The sequence below is a fragment of the Bombina bombina genome, chromosome 3 (assembly GCF_027579735.1).
Source record: "Bombina bombina isolate aBomBom1 chromosome 3, aBomBom1.pri, whole genome shotgun sequence".
Classification (NCBI taxonomy): domain Eukaryota; kingdom Metazoa; phylum Chordata; class Amphibia; order Anura; family Bombinatoridae; genus Bombina; species Bombina bombina.
In genome coordinates, this window is record NC_069501.1 from 1209118449 (window position 1) to 1209141757 (window position 23309).

The 23309-nt window shown below is 37.7% G+C and overlaps 1 protein-coding gene across 1 annotated transcript in view; it reads right to left on the reverse strand.

Annotated features, from left to right (window-relative positions):
• Window positions 1-16481: 16481 nt before the first annotated feature.
• ANKRD42 (ankyrin repeat domain 42) overlaps window positions 16482-23309 on the reverse strand; it is a 100571-nt gene continuing 93743 nt past the window's right edge. The window contains 2 exon segments of the mRNA XM_053705074.1: window positions 16482-16827; window positions 22019-22196. Coding sequence (XP_053561049.1) covers window positions 16717-16827; window positions 22019-22196 — 289 coding nt within the window. The 3' untranslated portion in view covers window positions 16482-16716.

Here is a 23309-nt window from a genome sequence, read left to right on the forward strand (position 1 = left end):
TTCTATAATATTGATTGCCAACCTCGCCTCTGAGGATCCAAAACCCTGTGCTGGTCAGAGACCCTAAAACAGCTCTCCAACCTGAAAATTTGTATCTGTGGTAACCACAGATCAGACAGGAGTATAAAGCCTCATGAATAACAATAATGATTCAGCCACCAAGTCAGAGACTGATTTGTATTGGAATCTAAAATATATTTTGAGATAGCTTGAAATAAACCTTGCATCATTGACGCAGCATATACAGTTGAAGAGGTCTCATATGAAATTGAGCAAATGAAAATTATGAGACCTAGTACTATTATTCACATAGTCACTAAAGGGAGTGAAAGAGACTAAAGATGCATATAGGTTAATACAATGTTATTCGTCTCTACTCAGTTAGAGAAAAATTCATGGACATTGAATTTTAAAGAAAAAACAATAGTTGTTTTGTGCAAACTGCTGTCAAATGAAAGGACTGAGCTAGTACCTAGATATCATTCAGGTAACAAATTTATGTTTTGAAAGCACTGCAATACCCTGAGTTCTGTTATAGACAAAAGGTTACCCAGAACCTTGATATTCATTTTCAGGTACTGACCAGGCCTTGCCCTGCTTAACTTCCGAGAAAAACCAAATCCCAGAAAACTAATGTTTATGAGTAAATTGGATTAGGAAGGTAAGCATCCTTTTTATCTAATAGAGACATAAACTGACTTTGCTTAAAGGGACAGTCAACACCAGAATTGTTGTTGTTTAAAAAGAAAGATAATCCCTTTATTACCCATTTCCCAGTTTTGCATAACCAACACAGTTATAATAATACACATTTTACCTCTGTAATTACCTTGTATCTAAGCTTCTGCTGACTGCCCGCCTTATTTCAGTTCTTTTGACAGACTTGCATTTAGCAATCAGTGCTCGCTCCTAGGTCACTTCATGTGCATGAGCTCAATGTTATCTATATAAAACACATAAACTAATGCCCTCTAGTAGTCAAAATGCTTTCAGATTAGAGGCAGTCTTCAAGGTCTAAGAAATTAGCATATGAACCTCCTAGATTTAGCTTTCAACTAAGAAAACGAAAAGAACAAAGCAAAATTGGTGATAAAAGTGAATTGGGAAGTTGTTTAAAATGGACATGCCCTATTTAAATCATAAAAAAAATTTTTTGGACTTGACTGTCCCTTTAAGGTAGAATAGTTCTGAATGTTTCGTTCTGAAGAGATAGAATTTTAACAAACTGTTTAGAGTTCAAGATCCAAAATTGGTCTAAAATGCTTCTTCCTTCTTTGGAACAAATGAAAAGATTTGACGAAAACCATATTCCCTGTTCTTGCATTAATTGGAATAATTTATTGCCATATATCAACAGAGGCCAAAATTGAAGGGCCCTGAATTATTTGAATAGACAGAAAAAAACTCTCAGAGGCCTTGTTCTTAAAATCAGTGCAATATCCTTGAGAATATGTTCTGAACCCAGAGGTGTGGGACAGACTGAATCCCAAGCCTCCTGTTAAAAACTGCCCCCTAGCAGAATTACTAGATCTGGGGCTGTACTTATAATACATTCCACTGCTTACTCAGAGTAGGAGTGGTATTTAAATGCTGGGAACACAAAGTATTGGAGCATATATGCATATGCTACTGAAACAGTAGTTTTGGAGGTGGGAACCGACTTTGTATTCTGTTTGGGACGTATTCCAATGAGCAGTAGGTCCCTAGAGTAAACCATAGGAACCTAGATTTGAACAGAGGAGTCAGTTGCTTCAGGAATAGAAGAGATCTCTTTCTTTGAAAGGAAGGAGACAATAATCTAGATTTTATACAGTATACTAAGCATTCCAGGATGTAAGCCAAAGGGACTGCCTGTTAAGAATAGCTATCACATGCCTTTTGACATAGATTTTTATATTATCAGATACAGCATCACAAATAAAAGAATTTGTATTCTGCAGTAAACTTAATAGTTATAACTTTTAAACCTTGCAAAAAGGAGTAACAGAAACACCCCGTTAAAATCATTCTTTAGCAATCAGGCCACAGAGTGCAGTTAGGTGTAGGGGAAATCTCAGGGAGATTAACAACAGTTTGAAACATTGATTTGTAACAATTACAAAATTAAGCATCAGAATATTTAGGATTTTCAATCCTTAAAGTGACTAAGAACTCTTTATAAAGAGAACCATGTGTTCAACTTAAAATAAAAAAAGAGCATATGAGAGATCCTCACGCTTTTGTCTGAAGATAGCATAGTATCCCTTAGAACAAATGTACATAGCACTTAGTAGGAAAAAATCAGAAACTGACCATTTTACCGCTTATTTGAAGATATTTGAGCAGCAGAAAATCTTAAAACAAAACGTTTGCAAATTGTAGTTGGAAGTACTTTTGGTTAGCATCATCCTGTAATAAATAGAGAACAAGTGTATTAGTACCCAAAGAAACATTAGATTGGTCACCATGTATTTAATAAATCCTAAACATGAGTCACAAAAACAAGCTGAAGAAAGAACTTCAGTTATTTTATAATAATCACACTTAAAGTGAATGTACCATTTTGATGCTAATGTAATGTGAAAAAAACTTACGGTATAACCTTTTAAAACTTGACAGCAGCTCCAGCTTCCTCCGTCTCGTTGCAAGCCATTTCTGATGTACAGAAATGATGGATAGGTTATCCTCCAATCACGGCTTCCCCCCCGGGGAATCAGTGTCTGATTCAATGCCATTGATTGGAGGAAGCCGGATTCCTCATTTTAGACCCAGGAAGAGGCCTTTGCGACGGGTGGAGGAAGCTGGAGCTGCTGTCAAGATTAAAAGGTAAGTTTTTTTTTCATATAACAGGAGTGAAATGTAAATTTTGATGAATTAAAGTGCCCCTGTTTTTAATCAAATTTTTAAAAACCGGGCACTTTAGCATCAAAATTTACATTCACTTTAAATAATGATAAAAATGTGTTCAGGAGACTCAGTTTTAGGGTAAGTTTTGGGACAGAGTGTGCTGCTCCTTATAGCATAAGCAAAAGCAATAAGCACTAAAAAACCCTTAAGAAAGCTTTTTTGATGAAAGGAGAGGAAAAAAACAAATTATACTCCCTTTAAGTAGCTTTACAGATATATAATGCAGGTATACCAGTATCCCTTGGAACATGTTTAGACTAGTTTTGAAGGCACAATCAAGATACAAGTACCTGCAGCTGGTATTCTTTTTCTAAACCTGTCTGGTTGCTAGTTACCTGAGCTAATCATTGGGTTACTACAGCTGGCTTGGAAAAAATTAAGCATGCCAAAATACATCTATGTACAAAGCAAGGGTAATAGTAATTATTCTGTCCCACGGGCCGTATATACAATATTTAACAATTAAAAGTGCCCACAATATGGCTATATATATATATATATATATATATATATTATATTATATATATATATATATATATATATATATATACAGGCAGTCCCCGGGTTACGTACAAGATAGGGACTTTAGGTTTGGTTCTTAAGTTGAATTTGTATGTAAGTTGGAACAGGCAACTTTTTTAGGTGAAACTCTAGCCAAACATTTTTGTTTTGTTTTGGATAGCATAGGATAAAGTTTGTTTTGCTATATGTGCCCCTGTTCAGAAAATTTCACATCACTTTCTGTCCTTGTGACAATTGGATTTTCAGTATTTTGGATTATCCTGGAAAGGATTGTCAATAAAGCTCTATTTTCTCTGTATGTAAGTACGAGTTGTACTTAAGTCGGATGTCTGTAACCCGAGGACTGCCTGTATATATATATATATATATATATATATATATATATATATATATATACATACAGTGGATATAAAAAGTCTACACACCCCTGTAAAAATGTCAGGTTTCTGTGATGTAAAAAAATGAGACAAAGATAAATCATTTCAGAACTTTTTACACCTTTAATGTGACCTATAAACTGTACAACTCAATTGAAAAACAAACTGAATTGTTTTAGGTAGAGGGAAAAAAAAAATATAAAAATAAAATATGGTTGCATAAGTGTGCACACCCTTAAACTTTTTGGGTATGAGTCTACAAGCATGGCACATTTTGACTTGGCAAGATTTGCCCACTCTTCTTGGCAAAAACACTCCAAATCTGTCAGATTGCGAGGGCATCTCTTGTGCACAGCCCTCTTCAGATCTGGGCTCTGGCTGGGCCATTCCAAAACTTTAATCTTCTTCTGGTGAAGCCATTCCTTTGTTGATTTGGATATATGCTTTGGGTCGTTGTCATGCTGAAAGATGAAGTTCCTCTTCATGTTAAGCTTTCTAGCAGAAGCCTGAAGGTTTTGTGCCAATATTGACTGGTATTTGGAACTGTTCATAATTCCCTCTAGCTTTAACTAAGGCCCCAGTTCCAGCTGAAGAAAAACAGCCCCCAAAGCATGATGCTGCCACCACCATGCTTCACTGTGGGTATGGTGTTCTTTTGGTGATGTGCAGTGTTGGTTTTGCGCCAAACATATCTTTTGGAATTATGGCCAAAATACGTTCAACCTTGGTTTCATCAGACCATAACAACTTTTCCCACATGCTTTTGGGAGACTTCAGATGTGTTTTTGCAAAATGTAGCCTGGCTTGGATATTTTTCTTCGTAAGAAAGGCTTTCGTCTTGCCACTACTACCCCATAGCCCCAGACATATAGAAGAATACGTTAGATTGTTGTCACATGTACCACACAGCCAGTACTTGGCAGATATTCCTGCAGCTCCCTTAATGTTGCTGTAGGCCTCTTGGTAGCCTCCCAGACCAGTTTTTCTCCACTTGATGATGACTGTCTTCACTGTGTTCCATGGTATATCTAATCCCTTGGAAATTATTTTGTACCCTTCTCCTGACTGATACCTTTTTTTTTTTTTAACATTTATTTATTTCCAAGCACAAAGTACAAATCAACAAGTACATATTTATCACATAGGTAAGTTTCTTTGTTTAACAGAAAAAAGAAGAAGAAATAAATACAATCAATGATTAATTCACCTCTTGACTTCAGAGGTTCCACAAAGTCATATTTTAAAGAAGTTATTACCACAAATTGTATACTTGTGCTATTTTTCCTGGTTACCTAAGATAACATAGCAAAACATAACCATACACAACACTAACCAAAACAGAACAAAACAAAATAAACAAAACCAAGCACAATAAAAAAAAAAAAAAAAAAAAAAAAAAGGAAAGGGGAAAAAGGAGCGAAGAGATAAGAAAAGAAAAGAAATCCCCCCTGCCTCCAACTCCACACCTCCATCTTACCAGTAAAAAATGTGACATTAATACCAGGAGTAGGGAAATAGATTATTCAAGATCAGAGTTCCTAAAAAGTCTGTTTTGTGAAAACATTTAGTTAGTGCATATTGCAGATAATTAGATTGTTGTAATATTAGAGTGAGCCATTTGTCAAAAAAACTTTTTATCTGATTCTCTGACAAGGAGTTGATATTTAGTTGTTCAACACATTATTTGCGAGAACACGGCTTGTTTAAATAGACCAAACGGAGGGGGCAATCCTCTTCTTCCAGTACTTGAGGATTAGGTTCCGTCCTATGGAAATCAGGGTATTAATAGATTTATGGAATGTAATATTGGTCTCACTAGATAAAAAGAAAACCTGGTAAATATCCCAGTATCACATTTTCATGTAAGACTTTAGAGGCCCAGTAGGACACTTTAGACCAAAACTGCCTAATTTTAGGACAGAGCCAAAAACAATGGAGGAGATCGCCTCCTTTTTTTTACACTTAAAACAGTTAGTGGATTTGTCACCAGCCCACTTGGCTAGCGTTCTCCGGTGTAATGTATGAATTATTAATTAGTTTAATATGCGATTCTTTCCAGGAGGTGGGGATTCTTGCCTCTCTTACTTGTTTAATACTAAATTTAATTTTTTTCTACTGTTATTTCTTGGAAGTGGGATCTCCAGTAGCCGGTTAAAGTTTCCAACCCCAATTGTCCTTGTTTCGACATTAAGATATTATAAATTAGCGAGATTGTATGAATACCATTCTTATGTAGAATGATATAGTCTTCAAGCTTACCAAATTTTTTACAGTCTTGTCTAATATTTTTGTATTCCATTTATATAATGTCTAAGTTGCAAAATATGCATAAAAGTTTTGATTTGATAGATTATATACTTGGAGGATAGATTCAAATGTTCTGACTGAATATTCATTATCAAGAACTTGGGAGATGTAAATTTAACCCCTTTTCCTCCCACCTTGTAAAAATTTCTGATGTTTAAACCTGGAGGGAAAAGGTTGTTACCTCTAATAGGGAGGTATGCTGATATACGGTAATCTATGTTTAACACTGTACATAATTTCTGCCAGGCTGAGACCACATTACTGATTACCGTTAACTTTTTAATGTGTTTTGGTAGTTGTGCCATTGGGCAGTGGATAGTAGCTTTAAGAGAGAGAGGGGCAACCATCTGTCTTTCAATTAAAGGATTTGTGAAATAATTAGTATCTGTGATCCAGTCACAGGCAAAATGTGCCAGGATAGCTATATTATACCATTTTATATCAGGAAGCGCAAATCCTCCATATTCTGAGAGCTGGTATAATTTAGTTCTGGATAGCTAGTGCCTTTTTTGTTCCAAACAAAAGATGAACAATTCTTATTGAAAAGCCTTAGATCTTTGTTAGAAATAAAGACAGGGAGATTTTGAAGAAGATATACTAATTGTGGGAAGAGAATAGACTTAATTAACATGACTCTGGCCGAGAGAGAGATAGGGAACAAGACCCATCTGTCTAATTTCTCAGCAGCGTTTGCAAAGAAAGCAGAGAAATTGTTATCATACCAGAGATTAGGATTTCTATGGAGATTTATTCCTAAGTGTTTAATGCTTTCTGTGACCTGTAAAGGGTGTTCCCTACAACTGTCTTTATTCTGCTGTATCCAAAGAATTTCAGACTTGCTCAAATTTAGTTTGTAGCCCGAGAAGGAGCTGAATTGCTTGAATGTATTTAGAGCAAGAGGGATACTGATTTTAGTGTTCTGTAAAAACAGCAACAAGTCATCAGCATAGAGTGATAAGACCAATTGTTGATCTCCAATTTTTATACCTGATATGGTGTCTCTCAGGAGGATTGCAAGAGGTTCTATAGCAAGATTGAATAAAAGGGGAGACAGGGGGCAGCCCTGTCTCGTTCCTTTATGGATATGGAACCTAGGTGTTGGAGCCCCCATTGACTAGGACGTATGAGGTAGGTGAATTATAGATAGACCTTATTAATGAGAAAAAATTGATTGATCCTCATGTATAATTTGCTCTATGCCAGACTTAAGTCTTTTTGCCATTATAGAGGTAAGTAGTTTATAATCTACATTTAGAAGTGATATGGGCCTGTAAGAGGATGGATCAAGAGGATCTTTACCTTTCTTTAATATTAAAGTAATCGCCGACGCCGAGAAGTGCTCCGACATAGGCTGATACCTTTTAATAATGATACCTTTTAATAATGAGATCCCTCTGATGCTTTGGAAGCTCTTTGTGAACCATGGCTTTTGCTGTAGGATGCGACTAAGAAAATTTCAGGAAAGACCAACTAGAGCAGCTTAACTTTATTTGGGGTTAATCAGAGGCACTTTAAATGATGGCAGGTGTATGCTGACTCCTATTTAACATGATTTCTAATGTAATTTCTTAATTCTGAACACAGATACATCCCCACATTATTTTAGTTTTTTTTTGTTTTTTTCCCTCCACCTAAAAGATTTCAGTTTGTTTTTCAATTGAGTTGTACAGTTTATAGGTCACATTAAAGGTGGAAAAAGTTCTGAAATGATTTATCTTTGTCTCATTTTTTTACATCACAGAAACCTGACATTTAACAGGGGTGTGTAGACTTTTTATAGCCACTGTATGTATGTATGTATGTGTATATATATATATATATATATATATATATATATATATAATATATATAATATATAATATATATATTATATATATATATACACACGAACACATATACATACACATATACAAATTTAAAAACAAAATTTATGCTTACCTGATCAATTTATTTCTTTAAGATGTGGTGAGTCCATAGGTTCATCTTAATTACTGTTGGGAATACCACTCCTCGCCAGCAGGAGGAGGCAAAGAGCACCACAGTAAAAACTGTTAAGTATCACTTCCCTACCCACAAACCCCAGTCATTCAACCGAGAGTAAATGGAGAAAGGAAAGTAACACAAGGTGCGGAGATGACTGAGGTGAGTCCACGGGTTCATATTAATTACTGTTGGGAACCAATACCCATGCTAGAGTACACAGATGAATAGGGAGGGATAAAAAACCAGCATGCCTAAACAGAAGGCACCACCGCTTGAAGGACCTTCCTCCCAAAAGCTGCCTCAGCCGAGACAAAGGTATCAAATCTGTAAAATTTAGAAAAGGTACGTAAAGACGAACAAGTTGCAGCTTTGCAAATCTGCTCCATAGAAGTTTAATTCTTGAAAGCCCAAGAAGAGGCTATGGCTCTAGTGGAATGAGCCTTAATCCTCTCTGGAGGTTGTTTCCCAGAGGACTCATATGCCATGTGAATCACTCTCCTCAACCAAAGAGCCAGAGTAGAGGCAGACGCCCTCCGATCTCTATACTTTCCAGAAAAACGAACAAAAAAGAGCAGAAGACTTCTGAAAGTCTTTAGGTCGCTTCCAAGTAAAACTTAAGAGCACGAACACGTCCAAATTATGCAGCAAGGCTTCGGACACAGGGAAGGAATTTCCTGATTAATATTCTTAGTGAACACAACTTTGGGAAGGAATTCCAACTTAGTATGAAGAACAGCCTTATCAGCATGAAGGAGAATCAAACTGTAAAGCGGGGAGTTCAGATACTCTTCGAGCAGAAGAAATAGCCAACAAGAACAAAACTTACCAAGACAAAAGCTTAATGTCAAGAGAATGCATCGGCTCAAAACGGACGCCGTTGTAAAACCTTAAGAACAAGATTAAGGCTCCAAGGAGGAGCAATCACCTTAAACACCGGCCTAATTCTGACCAAGGCCTGACAAAAAGACTGAACGTCCAGCACATCTGCTAAACGTTTGTGCAAAAGGACTGATAAGGCTGAATTTGACCCTTCAGGGTACTAAAAGACAAACCTTTCTCCAGACCCTCCTGTAGAAAGGATAATATTCTTGGAATCCTAAACCTTACTCTAAGAATATCCCTTAGCTTCACACCAAAAAAGATATTTCCTCCATATCGTATGGTAAATCTTCCTAGTAACCGGCTTAAGAGCCTGGATTAGAGTCTCAATCACAGACTCTGAAAAACCCTGCTTAGATAGAATCAAGCATTCAATCTCCAAGCAGTCAACTTCAGAGAAACAAGATTTGGATGAAGAAAGTGTCACTGAAGAAGAAGGTCTTTCCTCAGGGTAAGCCTCCACGGAGGTAGAGATGACATCTCCACTAGATCTGCATACCAGATTCTCAGAGGCCAAGCTGGAGCGATTAAAATCACTGATGCCCATTCCTGTCTTATGCGAGCAATCACAGAGGCAGGAGAGCAAACAGAGGAAACAGATAGGCCATCTGCAAGTCCCACGGAACTACCAAGGCATCTATCAGAAAGGCCTGAGGATCCCTTGACCTGGAACCGTACTTTGGAAGCTTTGCATTTTGGCAGGATACCATGAGATCCAACTCTGGCATCCCCCATCTGGATACCAGTTCGGAGAACACTTCCGGGTGGAGTTCCCATTCCCCCGGATGGAAAGTCCTGCCTTCTCAGAAAATCCACCTCCCAGTTGTCTACTCCCGGGATGTGGATGTCTGACAGACAACAACAGTGGTCCTCCGCCCACTGAATGATCCGAGACACCTCCCTCACAGCTAGAGAACTTTGCATTCCCCCCCCGATGGTTGATGTATGCTACTGAAGTTATGTTGTCTGATTGGAATCTGATGAACTGGTGCAAGGCCAACTGAGGCCAGGCTAACAGTGCATTGTAAATTGCTCTCAACTCTAGAATGTTGATTGGCAATTTGGACTTCTCCCGAGTCCAAAGACCCTGAGCTTTGAGGGACTTCCAGACTGCCCCCCAGCCCACTAGGCTGGCGTCTGTAGTCACTATCACCCAAGATGGTCTTCGAAAGCACATGCCCTGGGTCAGGTGATTCTGAAATAGCCACCAACAAAGAGAATCCCTTGTCTTCTGATCCAAAACTAGCTTTGGAGAAAGATCCAGATAATCTCCATTCCACTGGTTGAGCATGCACAACTGCAAGGCTCTTAGATGAAAACGAGCAAATGGCACGATGTCCATGACTGCCACTATTAGTCCAATTACCTCCATATACTGAGCAACTGAAGGACAGGGTGTCTTCCGAAGGACTCGACAAGACGATAGAAGCTTGACTGTTCTGGTCTCCGTCAGGAATATCTTCATCAGGACAGAGTCTATGATAGTCCCTAGGAACACTACTCTTGTCGCTGAAACCAGAGAACTCTTTTCCACATTTACATTCCACCCATGAGACCGGAGGAAGGACAGTAACATCTTTGTGTGAAAGGAAGGAGCCTGAATTAGAATATTGTCCAGATAGGGGGCCACTGCTATCCCCTGGACCGGACCAACACTAGAAGAGCCCCTAGAACCTTTAAGAATATTCTGGGAGCTGTGGCCAGGCCGAATGGCAAAGCCACAAACTGAAAGTGACGATCCAAGAATGCAACCTCAGAAACTTGTGATGATCCCTGTGGATGGAAAAATGTAAGTAAGCATCCTTTAGGTCTATGGTCGTCATATACTGACCCTCTTGGAAGAATTGTCCGAACGGTTTCCATCTTGAATGATGGAACCTTGTGGAATTTGTTGAGACCCTTTTAAGTCTAGAATCAGGCGGAAGGTTCACTTCTTTTTTGGGAACCACGAAAAGGTTTGAGTAAAAACCCAGACCCTGTTCCAACTTTGTAACCGAACAATCACCCCCCAGAATCGAGAGGTCTTCTACACATTTCAAGAACGCCTCTCTCTTTATCTGGTCTGCAGATAATCTGGAAAGGTGAAACCTGCCCCTGGGAGGACAACCCTTGAATTCTAACCTGTAGCCCTGAGAAACAATTTCCACAGCCCATGAATCTGGTACGTCTCTAAACCAGACCTGAGCGAATTGAGAAAGTTGCCCCCCACTAGATACAGGCCTGGATCGGGGGCAACCCCTTCATGCGGACTTAGAGTCAGTCGCCGGGCTTCTTAGCCTCCTTACCCTTACCCCAGAACTGGTTCGGTTTCCAGGCTGGCTTGTTATTATCCTGTTTAGTTCTAAAGTTTAGAAAATAATAAAAATTACTCTGACGTCCTTTCAGTTTGCTCCTCTTATCCTGGGGCAGAAAAGATCCTTTTCCGCCTATAACATCAGACATGATTTCCGCCAAACCTGGTCCTAATAAGGTTTTCCCCCTTGTAAGGAAGAGCCATCAGCTTAGCCTTAGATGAAACGTCAGCTGACCAAGACATCAACCATAAAGCCCGTCTGGCCAAAACAGCAAAACCAGAAGCCTTAGCTCTCAGTCTAAGAACCAGAAACGACCGCATCAGCAATTTAGGAATTGGCGAACCTGAGAGCTCGGATTCTGTCCTGAATCTCATCGAGAGGCGTTTGCTCCTGTAGAGAATCTGTTAGAGCCTCAAACCAGTATAAGGCAGCACTAGTCACCGTAGCAATACCACAGGTTGCCATTGGAGACCAAGATGTGCAAAGATTTTCTTAAGATAAGCCTCCATCTTTTTATCCATCGGATCCTTGAAGGCACAACTGTCCTCAATAGGGATAGTAGTCCTCTTGGCCAGAGTGGAAATGGCACCCCTCTACCTTGGGTACCGAAGACCAAGACTCCGAAATGGAGGAATCTACTGGAAACATTTTCTTAAATACCGGATACCGTGTAAAAACCACTCCTGGTTTCTCCCACTCTTGAGCGATGATTTCCTTAGCCCTATCTGGGACCGGGAAAACCTCTGAAGAGGAAGGAACATCAAATGAAACTATTAAGTTTGCTGGACTTCTTAGGCGTAACTACTGTCTGAGTATCAGAATCGTCCAAAGTAGCTAAAACCTCCTTTAATAGCACCCGGAGGTGTTCGAGCTTAAACCTGAAGCAAGATCCTTCACTATCAGAGAAAGGCATTAATTACACTGTCTGAATCTGAACTCTCACCCTCTGAGCGAGAATCCTCCTCATCCTCTAATCCTCTGATCTGAAGGAACCTGAGGGTCAGCGTTGGAAACAGATACCCTAGTCTCTGAAACCTTAGATTTCCTCTTGCGCTTCCCTGAAAACTGCAGATCTCGCTGAGGATACCTGTGTAGCAATCTCTGCCTTTAAAAATGCTCCACTGGGAGTTAAGAGGAACCACAGGACACAGTGTTAGCTGCCATAGAGGCTTGGGATGAAATTTGAGGAAGGCCCTGGCATTACCTGGACAACATTCTCCTGAGAGACATAAGGCTCAACATTAAAAAAAACTTATCTTAACCCTGCAATGTCTGTTTAATACAGGAAGAACAGAACTGCATTGGAGCTGCAATTTGTGCGTCTAAACACAATAAACAGGGATTGAAATGGGTGGACTCCATATCAGACATAACTGATAATTATCCTCTATTCAATCCTCTAGCGTTAATGTTCAAAAATAATTTAACAAGACAAAAGTAATTAAGTCTCTAATAAAACTTTAATAAAAATACCTCAGATAAAAACTCCCTCCGCACCTTAGTATATCGAGGTGCCCTTACCGCCACCTGGAATGGATCAATCCTGCAACGTATTCACTTGTGTTCAAGCGCTCCTCACTACGCAGCAAGAAATTCACACAGAGCAGAGACGTGCAGGCCCGATGACGTCACAAAGGCGCAAAAACATTCCTGTGGTCTAGACAAGTAGGTGGGCGTGGGTTAAAAAAACTGCCCGCAATCTGAAAATAAACAGTTTAAACTAACAAACAGTGCAGTCTAAAAAAAGACACAAAAATGAGCCCTGAGACCTCTAAAGTCTCACAAGTCTCTCCCCAACCTGTGCCTGCGAGCATGTCTTTATAGCAACAACACCCATCCCATGAGTGAGCTATACGTCCCTTACATTTAATTAAACAGGAACTCTTAAGTACCCCTCTCCTACAGGAAGGAACCGCAGTTACCTGCTTTGCTGTCTGACTCGACGACAGCTCCTAATACGAGAGGACACATTCTCCTCACAGCGACTAGGATAACATAGATAGCCAAGTAACCAACTTAGATATCTGAGGACAAGGGCAGCATAGGTAGAGAAATGGAACAAGCACCACTTTGCAAGTTCTCCACCGATTTAAAACCACCACAGCTCGACTGCAAACACTAACGTGGGCTAGGTTATACCCTGCAGCTTGATTGAAGTCTCAATCTTCTTTAAAAAAATATAATTTAATTACAAACTAAAAATTCACCCCCTCCATGCACATAGAGGCAAAGAGAATGACTGGAGTTTGTGAGTGGGGAAGTGATACTTAACAGTTTTTACTGTGGTGCTCTTTGCCTCCTCCTGCTAGCGAGGAGTGGTATTCCCAACAGTAATTAAGATGAACCCGTGGACTCACTACATCTTTAGAATAAATATACTTACACATAGACAGACACTCGTCCACTAATCATCGAGTAGCAGACAGCCAAGCCAGTGCTGAAACATATCAGCAGAGGTAAGAGGAGTATAATGTTGATCTGTAAAGGGAAGCAGCAGATGAATCCCTGCGACCGATTTTACAGAGATTCTTATGAAAAGATTGAAAAAAAGGTGAAAACATGGTGTTATCAGGCAATACTCCTTTCACATCCCTCAGACAAACACTGTACTTAGAGAGGAACTGGGCTTTAATATGCTTAGAAGCGTATTTCACTGAAGAATCAAGCAAATCATGCTTCACCACCTCCTAAGGAGGCAAGGTTTTTAAAACTGAGGTATGAGTGAGGTGGGAGGTATATTTATAGGTATTTGAGGTTTGGTAAACTTTGCCCCCTCCTGGTAGGAATGTATATCCCATCAGTAACAAGCTCATGGACTCTTGCCACCTATATAAAGAAATATGATTATATAGTACTGATTGCTACTGCTGCAAGGAAAGGGCCTAGGCATTACCTAACCTCTTCCTAGTTCCATGTGGCCAGTTTGGCATCCATCCTCAGGCTTCCAACAATAATAATTTCCCAGGAATATTTCATATGGACTTATTTGACTGTGGCCATGATCTCTATGGGGTCTACCTTGATCAGACAACCATTTTTTTACTTGGTAAACCAAGCAAGAAGTGTCTTGGAATATGTCCTGTGTTAAAGCATCACATTCCTCTGAGGCTTATATATGGTTTTACAGGTTTTTATCCTTTTGAACATGGTTGGAATACATGGTTGTTGTTTTTTTTGTATGTTATCTCTGTCACATATTGGGACAGTACTTTGTGTAATGTCTTTTATCAGGATAAGTTGGTCCTTTTCAAAGATTTTAAATTGTCTTTATAGTTTGGATGTTTTGTTATTCATTCTTATACAGATTACCGTAAGGAAAGCTTAGATATGACTTAGCTTGGGCTGTTTAGTGTTGCTTAAAAGTTACTAGTGATTCAAGGAGAATGATTTCCATTTCATATGCCTTTCTGTAAAGCACAAAAAGCTTCCAACATTTTTCGCTTGGTCAAGTGTACGGCCTATTAGCTCTAGGTAAAATCAACCATCTTTTTTAGTTGAGGATTGTTTCTGCTATTGATGTGGCTTCATCATGAAGCCGCTGTGTAAGATAGCCATCCAGGCTTTCCATACTGTCACTAGATCTTTCTAATGTGTTTGTATTTTCCCAAGTAACATTTTTATATGAAGGTCTTGCAAATAGAGCTTTGCCATACATAGGCAAGGAGTTCTTCTCCCCAAACATACCTGTATATATGTACTGAACCACCAGTACTGAATATGGTATAGCAAACACTCTATATCCTGTGGAAATGGGAAGGGGAAAAAAGGAAGTAGAGGATGGCACTACTCAATGGTGACCCAATTAAGATTAATTATAATACAATTAGGGGGTGGGTCCTGTAAACGGTTAAATGTTGAGCAAAAGATAGTAGTGGTTTGGCAAACTACAAAAGTGTATACTAGATAGCACTCCTCACCATTCAGACCACTTGAGAATAAAAGATCTCAATCTTTATTGTTCTGTGTATATTGTGTTGATTATGGTTTACACTTGTAAGCATACATGAATAACCCAACAGTATGGGAACACAGAAAGGTATAAGAAATAAATGTTATTAGTTAATATTAAAAAAGGGGGAAAAAAACACACAATTAAAAACAAATAGTGGAAACAGATCAATGGAGCACCAATGTGGTACTAGTGGGATAACTGAGGATATTTTACATTCAAAATATTCCAGACCTAAATAGTGGCTCAATATTGTTACTGTCGAATGAAAGTCAAACTTCACTGGAATTATATGACTCTTTCCAAAAAGGAAGTGAGGGAGACAAATAATAATTTAAGTTCTTTAAGATTATATCGTACCACAAAAACATTTAAGTGGTGATGATTCTGTATATAGTTGCAATAAATGCACATTGTGTGATTATTCAACTTAATATCAATAATAGCTTGTCCCACTTGGAAGTGATGACTTAATATATATAGTCGTAAGGATCAGGTACTACATGCTGATAACCTTGTGTATGAAAGAGTATATTGTTTGGCTCAAATGCCAAAATAACACTTTTTGATCGGTAGTTTGAGTTCGCCGTTATTTATGTTGTTATTATATTATAATAATAGTACTCCGGTCACTAGCTGCAAGTGCAGGATATTAGTATCAAATAAACAATGTATATTGTGACCACTAATGTATAAAATGGTAACTGTAGATTCAGGGTATCGATATCAGGTACGTTGCAACTAATGCAAATGGTGTGCGAATTTAAGTTGTGGATCCTTGTCCGATCAACAGCCCATATATATCATATAGAGCACCAAGCATCTGAGGTATTCAATTGTATATGTATGAGCAAAATCGCTATATTAGCGTTTCTCACTAAAGCTGATTTATCCCACTAGTACCACATTGGAGCTCCATTGATGTGTTTCCACTATTTGCTTTTGATTGTGTGTTTTTTCCCCTTTTTTTAATATGAACTAATAACATTTATATTCTCAAGTGGTCTGAATGGTGAGGAGTGCTATCTAGTATACACTTTTGTAGTTTGTCAAACCACTACTATCTTTTGTTCTATATTCTGTGTGTAATTTGACTTATCTATATCCCTGCTGTCATGTTTGAGAACCATTCTCTTTCCTCTCCACTCTCCAAAATAGGTCATAGCAATGCCTGAGTCACAAGGAAGAGGAGGCTATATAAAGGTAAAGTAGAGTAGACTTCTGGTTAGCTTCTACCTACTCAAAGTAATATATTACAACCATCATTACATAAGAGGATATCCCTTTGAGTGTGAAGGTATAGATTTTTCTTTATTCAAAATGTTCTCCTACGAATACATTTGGAGCTGTATGTAGAAAAAGATTTCTCATTTGTATGGCATTGTACAAAGGATAAACTATGTTGTGTAGGTAATAGACCATTATTCATTTAATTGTCATTGGTTTTATATTTTTAGTTGCAACATTCTTGACATCCAAGGGGTTACTGTAAAGCCATTTGTTGCCCTTTATGCTTACACTATTTACCGCTGACTCCCCTTCTGACAATTACACCTCCAGGACTTGACTGATGCACCAGCTTTTTTTTCGCTTTTTTCTTTTCCTTGTACAGCTCAGATAACTTCTCACCCTACAGAAATAAAACGAAGTCAAGGTTAAGCGTACATACTTATGTATGCATATAAAATCCTTATGCACACTCAAGTGCTAGAATGATTACCGCATCCTCAGAGCTTTAATTAACTGTTTCGCAAAACAAAAAAGTGTCACAAAACACTTCAAAAATACATAGTACAGTTAAACACATAATACAAATATTGCACACACAAAAGTTACAATGGCTCAAAGATATGAGGTCTCAGGTGTTACGGGAAAAAGGGCAGACAAAGAGCTTGAACATAAAGATACATACATATATAACGTGTATATATATGTATTTACAGATATATATATATGTACACACACATACATATAAATACATAAATACATATGTACACATATATAGACATATATAGAAGTGCAATGGGGCCCTTTGCAGTTAAGTACTAAGATCCACTAAGATCCAACAATGACCTGCTCCTTGCATCTGCGACTATCACCTCCTCTCATGCTAGACTGCAAGGACTTCTGTTGTGCAGCACCTACCCTCTGGAACACTCTCCCTCGTGCTATCAGGCTTTGCCCAAATCTTTCTTCCTTTAAATGCTCTCAGAAGACTTTTCTGTTCAGAGAAGCCGACCACCCAACTCAATAATATTCCTTTTACCTAACAACATTTCCCTCCTCTAACTCTGCATTAAAGGGACAGTCAACACTAGAATTTTTGTTGCTTAAAAAGACAGATAATCCCTTTATTACCCATTCCCCAGTTTTGCAAAACCAACACTGTTATATTAATACACTTTTTACTTCTGTGATTAACTTGTATCTAAGCATCTTCTGACCGCCCCTAATCACATGACTTTTAGTTATTATCTATTGACTTGCATTTTAGCCAATTAGTGCAGTGTCTGCCACTAGCCACAAGCGTGATCACAATGCTATCTATATGGCCTACATGAGCTTGCTCAGTAAATAGAATAGAGGCAGTCTTCAAGGGCTTAGAAATTATCATATGCACCTTCCTAGGTTTGCTTTCAACTAGAATACCAAGAGAACAAAGCAAAATTGTTGATAAAAGTAAATTGGAAAGTTGTTTAAAATTACATGCCCTATTTGACTGTCCCTTTAACATCTTTCTCAATCTTGCAGTCCTCACCTCCTGTTTCTCAACCTCCTACCCTTCTAGATTGTAAGTTCCCACGGGAATAGGGCCCTCGATTCCTCCTGTATGTGTTTGTAAATTCTGTCCTGTCTCTAAGTCTTAGAAGTTTTATACTATTGTTTTATTTAAATGATCTGTATCCATGGACAGCGCTGTGGAATATGATGGCGCTTCATAAATAAAGTATAATAATAATAATAATAAAGTAGATGAAAACATGTAAAATCATATTTATGCAATATTCATATTTAATAAAGGTTTTAACTATTTACTGTAAATATTTTACATTCCAATGTCCTGCACACACACACACACATATATATATATATATATATAAAAAAGTGTGTGTGTATATATAGAAATATATATATATATATATATATATATATATATATATATATATATATATATATATATATATATATATATATATATATATTGTGACAAAATACCATCAGATATATGTAGAAATATGTATGTATTAATAAATATAATATATTATTCTACGTGAAGAACACTGTAATGTGAAATATTCATATTTTCATGTTGGGCGCACATAAGAATATACCATTGGGTTTGTGCGCAAGTTGGGTTTTTCTCCATTGACTTCTATAAGGGAATAGGTTATAGCACGTGTGTCCAAAACATTTTAGTGAAAAGCACAACTGTGATCCATCATCTTTGACCATTAAAGGGATAGAGATTGTTCCAAAAGATCCTAGAGGTGGAGATCGTTTCCTAACCCTCAAGAAAAGAGAAACCTTCTGGATCCACAAACTGGGGTCTCTTACTCCTGGGGGTCTCAATGTTGATAAAGATATTGCTACATTTATATAATGAATTTTTCTTCTTTTATACACAAATACTGGTATTAATTTATTTATGTACTTATTTGTCTCCACATAGTTTGGAGTTTATTGTATTATATGTGATATATATGTGATAAATATGTACTAATGATATATTGTATATTTGGAATGATTTTTAAAAGGGATGTACATGATTTCTAATGACTATATCTATTTTACATGAATTGTTGGGTTATTTTGTGTGAGTGTGTGTGTGCTGTTCTTACCCAAAGACTCTGGAGATTCCCCGCACTCATGTTAAGCAGTGACGATACAAGTTGTTACTTTTGATATGCATCTTAATCACTGATGTTTGTGAGTAGTTTTATGCTTGTGTGAATTAAAAGGTGTTTGTGATTCTACACTATCTGTGGCTTATTTTGATCTTGCGCTCTAGATCCCCTCCTTGATGTATAGCACGTGTGATATTCTGAGTTTGGCTTTTTGCGCTTGTAGGGTTAGCCCGCGAGTGAAAACAGTTTACTTTCAACTTATAATAAGACCTGACATTGTCCTTAAGAGGTTAAACAATTTAACTATGGACTTGTGATAAGTCATTACAGTGTTATTTATTGTGTGGGACTAATGCAAACTAACGCACCACGTGTCCATAGTTTCCAAGGAACACTAAGTGCTAAAATAAAATGTTCTGATAAAGTATTTTAGTTTTTTTTATTTTCATGACTCTACAATTATATAAAATAAAAACATCATTTAGTTTGCTGCTTTTTTAGTGAGATATTAAATATTGCACATATTATATACATTACACCGCAAGAACTACTTTAGTTTCTTTTTAATCATTTTCTTATTGGTCTTTGGGACAGACAAGTGGTTTCCAGCTTCTGTAGCTGTGCAATAAAGAGAATTGTTCTAGATGGCAGATTTCCTTTTATAACCAATGTGCACATTTGCACTTTTCATTTTACAAATGCTCTTGGGAGTACTGAAAAAAAAAGTGCTAACACTAACTCTGTTATAGCTAAATAGGCTGAAACAAAAGGTTTCCATTTCCATGAATCAGCACAGCGTTGTGTCGTTTTATTTTCATTGTATATAGTTTGTGTGCAAAGCAATTACGTGGCTAAGAGACGAATAAACCGAGATGTAGATAAAATAAAAGACGGATCTGATGCTATTAGTTATCTGAACAGAATGAAGAAGGCTGCAGTATAAAAAGACTAAATAAAACAGTATGCCCTGAGCTACTAGAGCCTATCTAGATATATTCTTCAACAATAAAAGTAGAAAATTAGAAAGTATTTTTTTTAATTGGATGCTCTATATGAATTATGAACGATTAAAGGGACATAAAACACAACATTTTTTCTTTCATTAGTAACATAGAGCACTCAATTTTACACAACTTTCTAATTTACTTCTATTATGTAATTTTCTTTTTTTCTTGGTATTTTTTTGCAAAGCAGGGAAGTAAGCTCAGGAGTGTGCACGTGTCTGGAGCACTATATGGCAGCAGTTTTGCAAGAATGTTATCCATTTGCAAGAAGCACTAAATGGCAGCGCTATTTCCTACCATTGTAGCGTTCCAGACGCCTACGTAAGTATCTTTTTAACAAAGAGTACCATAGGAACTAAGCTAATTTGATAATAGATGTAAATTGATAACTTTTTAAGTGTGTATGCTCTGAATCACTAAATAAATGTTTTTGAGTTTCATATCCCTTTAACTTAGATGACATAGGCCCTTTAAAGTAACTGAGACCAAGCACAGTAAAACCTGCCATGAGACAACAAAATGATGATGATGGGGATAAGTATTTTGTTGAATCCTTTTTTTTTTTATTTGAATCGTTACTGCTCCACCTCTTACATATATGTCGTATACATTACTAAAAATACTGTTAAGTGAAAGTAATCACCTTACAAGTTACTCCCTCTAACCTAAATCTATGTAGAAGCAATCAGATATTGTACATGCAAAACCTATTTAATACCAGTTAACAAAGAAAAACAATAGGCAGCACGTCCATAAAACACCAAGTGTAATTTATTCAGCATACAATGCTGGCATGATGCTCCAGACTTGACATCTAACGCGTTTCGGCAGTTGTCTTAATCATAGATGCAGGCACATGTGATTTGGACTGGGTTGACTTATTGGAGCATCCGGAGTCAGGTGGTAAGGAAGTGCGGAAGCAGAGCTTATGGACCAAGATCTTAACAGATCCAGCCACTGCGTGTGGCGCAAACAGGCACACATTTGCAGCTCTGGTAAGAGTTTACCCCCTATATGCACTTATCACCTCTACTCAGCCTCTTTTATTGTCCCCCGCATCACTGTGACGTAGCCCACCAACCTTTATACTACGTTGAAAGTTTCACCTGCACCGTCCTGGAGTATATCACAATTCCTCCTGCATATCAAAAACAGTGATCACATTCCGCTTTGAGCACAGTAATTATTTGTTGGGAATGACTACCTTTGTATTTGTTAATACCAATTACCAATGGCTTTTTTGGCAGTACACTAAGCCGGCACCTCATTTTGTCTTATTTGTTAAAATAGATACATTTCTGTCCAATCATTCATTACCTGCACTACAGTATTTCACCTATTGTTTGCGGACTGGTGGAACAGCCAAGCTGAAGAGGACAGACTTGTGCTACTAGATAACAAATATTACTTATTGCATTTATATAATCAATAGGACATCAAATCTCAAACTTGTAATGGTTAAAATTCTTCTAAATGCATAACAAAAAAGTTGCATTTTATTCTCCCTTTAAGGCCACTATTCAGTCTTATGTCAACAATTCTCTCTGAGAATTGTTCTCAGCTAAGTTGTAATAGTAGGCGCTTGGACTCCACGATGAAGCCTGTCCATACACCTCTAATGAAAAACTATTCCATGAAGCAATCACCCACTCCGTATAGAAGCAATTCTGTGAATTCTCAACTTACGACAGTCATTGAAACATCCAGATTTGCAAAAAATGAGATAGACTCGTGTTCATGTTGTATAATCCTAAATTACTAGATCTGAGGTCATCCAAACAGCACTAAAGATTTCATGTGGAACACTTCCGACATTATTGAATAAAGTAACTAAATATATGAAAAACCAACCAGTTCTAAAAGTAATTCCGGTCTCTAAAACATAAATAAGTATAGATATTGATAAATGTATGATACCACTCATGTTGCATTTTATAAACAAAAGAAAGGAACAAAACGTTTTGTGACCTACCGGTTCTCTTGACGGAGTCTTCATCTTTTCTATACACCCATTAAGGTGCGCAATCTCTACCCTGTATTCATCCAACTTTATCTCCATCTTCTCTCTCTGTAATCGTTCATATTCCAGCTGAGCTTCCAGCTCCTTTATCATTCTGTTGAAGATATTACAAAATGTATTTTTTTTACTTCTTAGGGAAAGATCATTGTCATTATATAGAATTCTTCTATATTTTATACAATATTGGGATATCATGTGTAAAGCCTGCAGCGTGCCACATTTACATTTTAAAAACTTAAAAGGGACAGTAAAGTGAAAATTGAACAGAGCATGACATTTAAAAAATAAAATAAAAAAAGTTTCCGATTTATTTATATTATCAAATTTGCATTGTTTTTTTGGTATCCTTTGTTGAAGAGTAAACGTGGGTAAGTTCGTGTGTCTTTCAAACTTAAAGGGACATGATAGCCAAATGTTGAAACACTTGAAAGTGATGCAGCATAGCTCTAAAAAGCTGACTAGAAAATATCACCCGAGCATCTCTATGTAAAAAAAGGAAGATATTTTACCTCAAAATGTCCTAAGTGTTCCCACCCCATTGTAAAGAGACTTTAAGCAGCAAATCAGTATGTCTGTCCCCGGGACCTGCAAGGGAGCGTGCCTCATGCACACTCACAGTAACACAGTTCATGACCTCAGCACTGCTGATGCCGATTGGCTGCAGTTCATTTCTTCCATTTTTTTTTTTTACCTGCAGCTCGGCAGAAGTTTAAGTATAACTTTTTACACAGCACTTACTCTGGTGAGCTGAGGAAATTGTGAGGTAAAATATCTTCCTTTTTTACATAGAGATGCTCAGGTGATATTTTACTTTTTCAGTTATGCTGCCTCACTTTCAAGTGATTTAGCAAATAAGTATTATGCCCCTTTAATGGTATCAGTGTTCGCAACAAGTTATAACATTGCCACAAACATTCTGCCAATCACTGTTGCCATATAGAGCTTTCCAAACTGTGTGTTGTGACACATTAGTGTGTAGGTTTGTCCCTGCTACAGCACAAATTTGTTTTTGGTTTCCGACTTTCCATTTGCCTGCTATGCATATCATGTGGTTGACACATGATTGATACCCAGTGGGTCACAGATCATCTTAACCTATTGGTGCTGCTCAGTTGGAACTGAAACTATTCCCATTGGCGGCACATTGGCTCCTGACTGCACGTGTAGTCTCAATCAGCTTGTGACTGCATGTGTAGTCCGTGAGTGGGAGAGCAGTGTGTTTGCAGCGTGGCAGTAGTCAGTC